Genomic DNA, 9,372 nt, shown 5'->3' with positions numbered 1-9,372 from the left:
CCTTTACTCCACTCACATTTATCTTTCGTTTGTTTGCTGCTGTTTTTTTTATTATTATTGTTGTTGGGTCAACAGCCATGTTTATGCCCCCCACCCATCTGCTCTCCCAACAGAAATGGGTGAAAGGTCCTGCAGACTGGAATTTTCCTAACTCCTCTACTCCTCAACACGAACCAGATGTTGTGTGCTCCTGGCCTGTGCCCCCCCTCCCCACACTCACTCGCACACCCCCGACACACACCCCCTCCTCTCTGCCTTGCCCCCTCCGTGACTCCCCCCCCCCCCCCAACCCTTGTACTCTCTCCCACCCTTTGTTCCCCCCTTTCCTTAAAAATGCAGTGTCTGTGCGTCCCTCCCTCATATCGTCCGAGGCCTGGCTCTGAGGATGGACTGTGCTCTGCTGCTGCTCTCCCTGTGGGCTCTGGCTGGAACCGTGTCCCTGCAGACTCCAGGTGAGCCCCCCCGACTCTCCACATCACTCTTATCACTCACACTGACCCCTGCATACAGAGCAAACACAGCGGGACCTGGGAATGCAAAGGGGAATGATCACATATTAATTCTACGTCATTATTGACCGGTTGAACTTTTCCACCTCGACTTCTGCTGTGGTTGAGATTGATTAATGAAGGTGTAAAGGTGCAGACTGGGCCTGGGACCATGCAATTAATCAAATAGATGCACTTAATCATTAGCATTAATTAAGAATGAGACTATGAAGTGCACTGTGTGTACTTTTGCTCCTCGTGCACATATTGAAAAGTTCTCAGTTGAGTCAATAATGTTGATGGTGAATTAAGACAAATGAAAGATGAATATTTGGCAGCAGCATACAGTCCTGAAGGGTTACTCATGTCAAGTAAGTCAATGTATTTATCATCATCTTTATCCTTGTTTTATTTTGATTCAAATCATGTCATTTTCCCTCAAAATGCAAATCGTGTTTGCACAAAGTGATGGTAAATGTTTCTAAGGTATTGTGGTGAATGCATTGTGTTGTGTTGGATCATCACTGACCCTTCACACACCGTCAAAGGAGATTCTAGATCTCCCATATCCTCATTTCAGATTTGCAATAACAAATTACATTTCTAATATTCCGTACACTGTGCACTGTACACTGTGTGTCCGTGCTGTTCTGGGAAGATCGTGCGTGCATGGGCGCATTACGTATGTGTTTGTGGTCACATGTGCTGTGGGCCGAGTGAATACAGTAACACACATGTTTTCATTCTCAGAGATGAAATATGGGGGACCCCTTCCTCTCCCCCCTCAAATGTTCTGGACATTTAGGGTGTGTCGATATTATTGTATAATGTGGAGGCTCTGGGTTTATAATGTGTGATGGAGCCCATATGGTGGAGTAAAGGAAATGAGGAGGGGCTGTAAGTACTGGAGTATCCCCGTAGATAGATCCTGTTCAAATGTGAGTTTCATGTCAGACTTTTTCTCCACTGGGAAAATGAATTAATGACAATCCACAGAATGAAGCTTTAACATGAACTCACTGAACACTCCACAGAAAGACTGAAATTTGAAGGGCTGCCATCTAAACTTACTCATCTGGCAACCTGGGTGGCAACTGTTTGCCCGGGCCACCCACACTGACTTTGCTTTCCCTCTGACACAAAGCAAAGCAGAAATGGCAATAAAATCCCATCACGGCCCTGTGTGTTTACAACTTTTACAAGGGGCCACAAATGGTGTAGAACAGAGGTAAACAGAGGGACAGTTGCCGCGGCGGTGTGACAGTGTGTGTGTGTGGTATCACAACAGGGTCGTGTCCGGAGAGACTTCTGGGAGACGAGAGAGGGAGGACGTGTCCTCGGCACTGCAAAGACGACAAAGACTGTGGCAGCAAGCGCCAGTGTCTGTGTGACGGCCAGTGTGGCCTCAGCTGTGTGGCTCCAGGTAACTATTTGTATGCATGTGTGCCCTCAATTGTCACTGTGAATGCCACAGTGGGGCTCAGTCATTAGCACTGTGTGTGTGTGTGGTGGTGTGTGTGTGTGTATGTGTGAGAGTGTGTGTGTGTGTGTGTGTGTGTATACACAGCTGTGCCAACATACATCTGTGTCTGTGTGGGTGTGTGTGTGTTTCCTGGAAAATAAAATAAAAGCCTCGGTCATGTACAAAAATCGGAGCTGAAAACATGCCCTATGCCAACGCTGAACACAAGCTTTTTATTATGCCTGCACACTGTAAAAAGGGGCACTGTGCATGGATCCAGCCTAGTTATACAACCTCATTAGTGCTCTTTTAAAGTGGTTTAGAGCAAACCATTTCATTTCTGCTGTACAAAGAACAACAAACAAATGTTTTGTTCCCTTCCTCCTGCTCTCTCTCTCTCTCTCACTCTCCTCTCTCCGGATCCTCTCTTTTCTCCTCAGGTCGTACTTGTCCCTGGCCTCTGGCCTCCAGTGAGAACTCGGCGGCCCACCTCCTCTCACCCACTCACTCCTTCTCGGCCCTGCTTGAAGTGCGCTGCACGCCTGGATTCTCGTTGCCCAATGGCTTGGATGCCACTATTCGCCGTTGTCAGGGTGACCGACAGTGGAGCGGGGATGAGCCCGTCTGCACAGGTGGGTTTGAGTTCATCAGAAAAAAAAAAAAAAACGTTGCTCACTCCGCTTCATCCTCATAACATGGAGGCAATGAACATCTGGAGGAACGGATTCAATATATTGTCTTTTATTTAACGAAAGCAGCATGTGGAGGTCAGCGATGGTCAGGGAATAAACAAAGCTCTTCAGAGACGGAGAGGCAGAGAGCGACAGAGTGATATTCAGAAACGAAACCCCTCTGTGACTGTTCCGACTGAGACATTGCACAACTGGGACCTATTCTCCTCGTCACCATAGCAACCAGAGCTGTAGTTGTTCATATTGGCTGTCAGAGGGTTTTACTCCTGAGCTGTAGCTAAGTTTATAGAGGCGACGAAAGCCGAACGCACACGCATGTGCACGTAGATGGATATGCACATGTGTATTACATGTTTGTATGTGCACTACATGTCACAAAACGATTTTATGTGTGTTTGTCCGTCTTTTTGGACACAGTTTGAGGTGTTATTGTGTGGTGCATTATTTCGCTCTTCTCTTGTGTGCTGTTATCCAAGAGTGAAGAAAATAAACTATACTATATATCTTATACAACACTATAGAAACCAATAAAATACAACAGAAACCCAAATTACAGCCAACCCAATGTAACCATGGTGAACTGCATCCTCTTGATCAGAGTTAAAACAAAAATCCAACGCCACAAACTGCTAAAGCCTAAAAGTTTCATGTGCTTATACAACTTTTGCCATCTCTTAATTAACCCAGAATGTAATATGTAGGACATGTAAATTATGAACTCGTTTAGGCCACCGAGTCAGAGTGGAGCTGTGAACAAATCCAGACAAACTCACGAGCAGCTGAAGTAAATTCTCTCCCCCAAAAAATACAGGAGCGATCGCTATGATTTATGTTTATTAACGACCAACCACTGTGCCCTGAGATACTGGAGTGGTGAATTATTTTAATTTTCCGTCTCACTAAATATAGAGGGACACTGTGAAGGCATTATTTGTGCTCTTGCTGTGCAGCCTTATTACACTCACCACTGTGCCATAACGTTGCACAGCAGCACATGAACTAAAACCATCAATAATATGAAAGGATAAAGACAGATCTCATGAACGTGCAGCACCTGAGAGTTTATTGCTGCTCTGAATCTAAATCCTGGTGCTTTCATCTCACAACTGGGGCCCCGGTGAGGCTGTTTCCCTACGAGTCCTCGGCCCAGCTGGGTCCTGGTCTCACCCTGGAGATTCTTTCTGTATCTATTCCAAGATGTGAACCAGGGGATACGATTCTCAGCTCCCTCGTAGAGTATGCACCTGCTGGGAGACGGGCAGAAGGTAGGTGGGTTTTGAACGTGTGAGAGCGTTTCGTATTGTGCGTCCTCCTGCATATGTGTTAGAGTGTGAGTCGAGCTCCTTCATGCCTGATGAGAGGCAGTGGGCGGCGGATCACTGTCAAAGTGGCACAGAGCTGCGTGCACACTGTGTGAGTGTGAGTGTGTGTCTGCTGTGTGTGTGTGCCAGTGTGAGTGTGTGTCTGCTGTGTGTGTGTGTGTGTGTGTGTGTGTACCAAAATGTGTTTGTTAGAGAGAGAGAGAGAGAGAGGTAGGGAGGCAGGTTTTTTCTGTGTACATTAGATGTGTATGTGTGGGGGGGCGGACTGCACATGTGTCACAGAGTTTATGTTTGTGTGCGTGTGTGTGTTTGTGTGTGTGTGTGTGTGTGTGTGTGTGTGTGTGTGTGTGTGTGTGTGTGTGTGGGCGACAGATCACAGTCAGGAGAGTCAGAGAGCTTTCTTGCTCATGCTGCTCCAGGCCTTTCTGTTCCCTGTTCTCCGCTGCTCTCTCCTCTCATCCTCTTTTCCTCTCATCTCTCTCTCTCCTCTCATCCTCTTCCATCTGAGGCCTCTGATAAGGTCTCTCTCTACAATGAGAGCCAAGGACAGGCACGCAGCTCTGGGCTATTCAGTGTTAGTGGTGTGTAGATATGTCGGTGTGTGTATTTGCCTGAGTAAAACAGAGTAAAAACAGCAAAAGGGGGGTTTATACGACGCCTGGTTGGTCCTTTGCATCGTCTGTCTCCATCTCAATCTGATGGATTTAACGCTGCGGCTCATTCAAAATCACAATTTGTCAAATTTTTTCGGAAAAGGTGAATTTAATATACCTGTTCTTCTCGGTAGCAGTTTGGTGCTGCAGCCTGTGTGGGTGGCAGCAGTATGAGGCAGGAGAGGGGCGGTATGTGAAAACAGAACCTGGCTTCAGGCTCTCATCTGCAGCCAAACAGACCCGTAACTCTCCCTCTCCCATAGGTCCCTTTACATTCTTATATGTCGGCCTCAGATACCTAAGACAGCCCTCAGGCAAGTGCTGTCTCTGCCTTTCAAATCCGCGTTGAGCTCAAAAAACCCTGCGCTTGATGCAGCTCGGGTCGCTGCAGCCTCTCTCCAAGCACCACTCTTGATATTTATATATCCACGAGCGTGAGGTACTCAAACTTCCAGGGATGAACAGCGCTAGGTGTTACACAATCACAGATATATAGCTGTGAGCTTGGAGAGGTGTTGGGCAGCGTTTCTGTGGCTCGTCGAACTTTGATTTATTACCTAAGAAGGGTTTTTTCAACTTAAATAACAACATTTGGGGTGAAACGCCTCTGTGGGTCACTAGAATAGAAACCTTGAGTGTAGCACAAGTCATACGAGGTAGCATGGATGGATGTTTCTATCTTTCCATCCTCCCTCACTGTTTCTTCACTGGTCTCTGATCTGCTTAGTGCACCAGCTGGTCAAAGTTGACTTTATGTACTTTAAATAGTTTCGATCTATCTATCATTGGAACAAAAACTATTCAAACTGACAAGTTTAGGAAGAGAAGAGGTGGAACATGTAGGTATCCAGCAAGTAGTAATCGAAATAAAAAACAAGTATTTGAGTTAGTAAGTCATCTATTTACTTTAATTGGCCCAAGCAGTGCAGAATGTTACTCAATGCAAGAAAAAGTTCTGCAGATGTTATATCTACTATATAACTATTGGGTTATTTGTAAATACGGATGCATTTAATTCACATAGTATTGTGGTAGTAGTATTTACAAGTAAACAAATGCATCTTATTGTATAATTATTATTGCATTGAGTAAAGTACTAGTACCTCGAACTTTAACTGTAACTACAGAATTAATACATTTAGTAGTAGTGACATCCCATCTCTGGCTTTTCAGATTTTCTTATTTAATAAAGATGCAATCAAAATAATTTGAGAGGAATATATATATATATATATAAATATCCCCACTTGACTCTGTTAGCAGCTTGTAGACAACTAAGTACTTTAGAAATCATTAATTCACAAACAAAAAATAAATTGAGAGAATTTTCTGTGTTATGCACTAAAGAGCCCAATTGATAAATACTTAATTGCAAAATTAGTCCACGTTGTGCAACTACACAGTCAAATGCTTCTTACCCATTTCTAGGTCAACATCAGTTGTTAGTTTTTGTGTAACACTTGCATCAAGGACACTCTGCTTTTTCTACTGCATTCTCTTCCTTGTGTTGCATTTTTAATCCATGAATCTGAGTATGATGTAGAGTTTTATTGCTTCTTTCATGTAGATAAAGAATCTGAACACTTCCTCCACCTCTGCTCATCTGTCTTCATCCTCGTCTCTAACCGCTTTTTCCTCTCTGACCTTCAGAGAGTCAGTCGGCCGAACCTGCTGCTGCCCAGACCTGCCCTCTGCCCGAGGAGGTCATCGACACCTTCAGCATCCAGGGCGACGCCACCGTAGGAACCTCCATCCGCTACAGCTGCTTGTCTGGGTGAGAGGGGGCTGCTGGGAGGAGAATGTGAGCGAGCGTGGGCAAAGGCTCTGAAAACCTGAAATGGCACGAAGGCAGAAATGGAGGAAGTGAGATGACGGGAAGCCTTGAACGCAGGAGAGGTGTTGTTGGGTAACGATGGGTGTCGAGCGATGAATGGCAGGGAATTCATTTTGATCTCCCAGCTGACAGTCTCAACACTGAACTAACTAGGTCATTACAGTCTAATCGTGTATTGACTCCCTTTTACACACTGACTCATCTCACAGGCTAAGATGAGCCTGAGTGGATGTGTCAGTCAGAACCGTGCACGCACAACAGTTCGACAGTTTGAAAGAAAGAGAGAGAGAGAGAAAAAAAGAATAATGTATAGTTTATTTCCTCCATCACTTTTTCTCTTAGCCGTCAGTACTGTACGTCTGTCGTCTTGACTCTCTCTCTTCTGTCCTGCAGAGCCGATATAGTGGGGAGCAGTGAAAATTTCTGTCAGGACAATCAGACCTGGCAGTATCCTCATCCCATCTGCAAAAGTAAGTGTGCAGGAGCATGCTGCACTGCACAATAATGTGTGTGTTTTTGTGAGAGAGGCGTGTGTTGCATCGACCTTGCACTCTGTGTGACTTCGTGCATCTCCCAAGGTTAGCAGGAGAAGGTGAGGTGTGAGTCAGTCATTTAGCATAAACTGAAGAGTTCTTTCCCATCGTTGTGTGTGTATTTGTGTGTGTGCAAGTGTGTGATTGTGTGTTCATATATGCGAGAAAGGGTGAATCAATGGAGACAGACAGAAGCACACACACACTCCCTGCAAGTCCACTTTCAAAATGCTCTGCTCTCTTTGGCAGTCTTTTTCTGCCATCTTGTGGTTAATCCTGGTATTACATGGCCTAGTCTTCACTGGTAAATTCTTTCAACTCGAATCAGACTAAGAGAAATAAAACTGACCCTGGCTGAATGACAAGGGTTAAAAAATGCAATTACATCTGTAGTTCAACTCTAAAGTCAATGTCAGATGCAGGTAAAAATATCCAGTGTTAATCATATTCATATTTTTTGAAATACGAGTGGATTTCCTGGTAATCTGCTCCCCTCCCACACACTCTTTCAGCGGTGTACTGTCAGCCTCTGCGCGACGTGGAGCATGGCTACGTGGTGGCCGTGCAGAAGACTGAATATGAGGTCGGCTTTGACATTCACTACCTCTGCAAGAAAAACTTCCTCCTGGACGGACCCCAGAAGGTCACCTGCCTGTCCAACGGCAGCTGGAGCGCGTCGCCCCCTTACTGCAGAGGTGAGAGTGGTGGAGGGTGGTGGGGTTTGTTTGAGCACATAGAAACCAGCCTTATAACTCCCTGTGATACATCCAATGTGACAATAAGACACACGTGAACATGCCTGGAAAACATATAAATATGCATGTGTGAAGATAATTTAAGGATTCATACTCTGGTGCCTTGTTGATCCTTCTCTCAGCTCGCTGTCTCATCCCTGCTGAGAGGAGCCGTGTGATGATCGGTGGAGTGAAGCGTTGGCCCTTTGACGTGACAGACGCCATGGTGCCTCACGGAGAAAAGGTGGCGTTCTACTGCAAACGTTTTTCCCAGCCGTGCAGCTTCACTGCCATCCAAACGTGCTTCGACGGAAAGCTGGAGCCACCAGCATGCTACCTGGGTAAACACACACTCAAACACACACACACACACACACACACACACACACACACACACACACGGAACACTATGATCTGTTTCACTGTGTGAGTCAGAGGAACATTAGGAGGCTCTGATTCACATTATTGACATTTGGAGACTTCTGCATCACTCCTGCACGTTCCCTCTGTTTTTTCCAGAGCCCACATGGCTGCAGTTCAAACTCTTCCCTCATCGGCTCATCTCGGAGATCGAAGAGTGTCAGCCTGCTGACGTGGAGGGACGACCTCTCACTTCTGACCCCGGCCCACCAGCCGACACTCAACACTAAACCCCCCCCCGAACTCCCACCAGCAGCTGTTCTCCTTCAGAGAGCTCCACCATCCTGCTGCTTCGACGATCATGGTCGGCTGGACGCTGGTGTGCAGGTGGGATTATAACCCTACAGTATATCTGTCATCCTCCTCCAGATGCAATCATAGACCTCCATGATGATTATGTATATATAGTACAATAGTGTGTGCTATAGCAGTTATGTTCATGTAACCTTATGACTCTGTGATATCTCACTTCGCGATTTCTCTCCTGGTTCAACCTGACGCATCAAGTCTTAGGGCTTGTAAGATTAAATGATTTGAAATAAAAACAATGTAGAACCGGTTTCCTTTTTTTTTTATTATTGATTGCGTATAAATCTGTATGACTTCAAGTGCATGTGTCTTTACATTACATTACATTTCATTTAGCTGACGCTTTTATCCAAAGCGACTTACAATAAGTGCATTCAACCCCGAGGGTACAAACCAAGAACAACAAGAATCCAGAAAGTACAAGTTCTTCAAAAATAAAGCAAAACTACAAAATGCTTTAAGTAAGTGCCATTTAAGTGCTACTAAATCGTTAGTTTCAAAAATTGTTAGGGTTGTTCTTTTTTCTCCACCTGCCTGGTCTCTGTGACTCTGAGGCCGCAGGTTCGATACTCACAGGCTGAATGTGGCCACTCGGCCGGTATCATGCTCACGTCCCCTGCTCACTATCTCACTGCAGGCGGGACTACAACCTTCACTCAGGGTACAGATGCAATCACAGGCTTCCATGATACAGGCCCCAGCAGTTATGATACCTTCATGTACTGAGTGAGTATATGGGAGAGGCGGTGGACTAGTGGCAGAAACTTGGACTATGGGCAGAAAAGGTCTCCGGTTCGTCTCTGGTTCGACTCCACGGAGAAACATCAAAAAGACGAACCTGGATTGATCTGTCCAAAAATCCAAGAGGATTCTCCCTACCCAGTCTAGTGCCCTTGAGCAAGGCACCTTACTCCCCCAACATCTG

General features: G+C 45.7%; 1 protein-coding gene across 1 annotated transcript; it reads left to right on the top strand.

The window, feature by feature from the left end:
* Positions 1-378: 378 nt before the first annotated feature.
* ntd5 (ntl-dependent gene 5) lies at positions 379-8,741 on the top strand. Its single transcript, XM_061081784.1, has 8 exons — positions 379-452; positions 1,777-1,911; positions 2,391-2,582; positions 6,268-6,391; positions 6,845-6,921; positions 7,497-7,679; positions 7,862-8,059; positions 8,238-8,741. Exons 1-8 carry the CDS (start codon positions 386-388, stop codon positions 8,366-8,368), a joined length of 1,107 nt encoding a protein of 368 aa, XP_060937767.1. The 5' UTR covers positions 379-385; the 3' UTR covers positions 8,369-8,741.
* The last annotated feature ends 631 nt before the right edge of the window (positions 8,742-9,372 follow it).

Source organism: Limanda limanda, chromosome 11 (assembly GCF_963576545.1).
Source record: "Limanda limanda chromosome 11, fLimLim1.1, whole genome shotgun sequence".
NCBI lineage: Eukaryota > Metazoa > Chordata > Actinopteri > Pleuronectiformes > Pleuronectidae > Limanda > Limanda limanda.
This window is presented reverse-complemented; position numbering and strand designations above follow the sequence as displayed.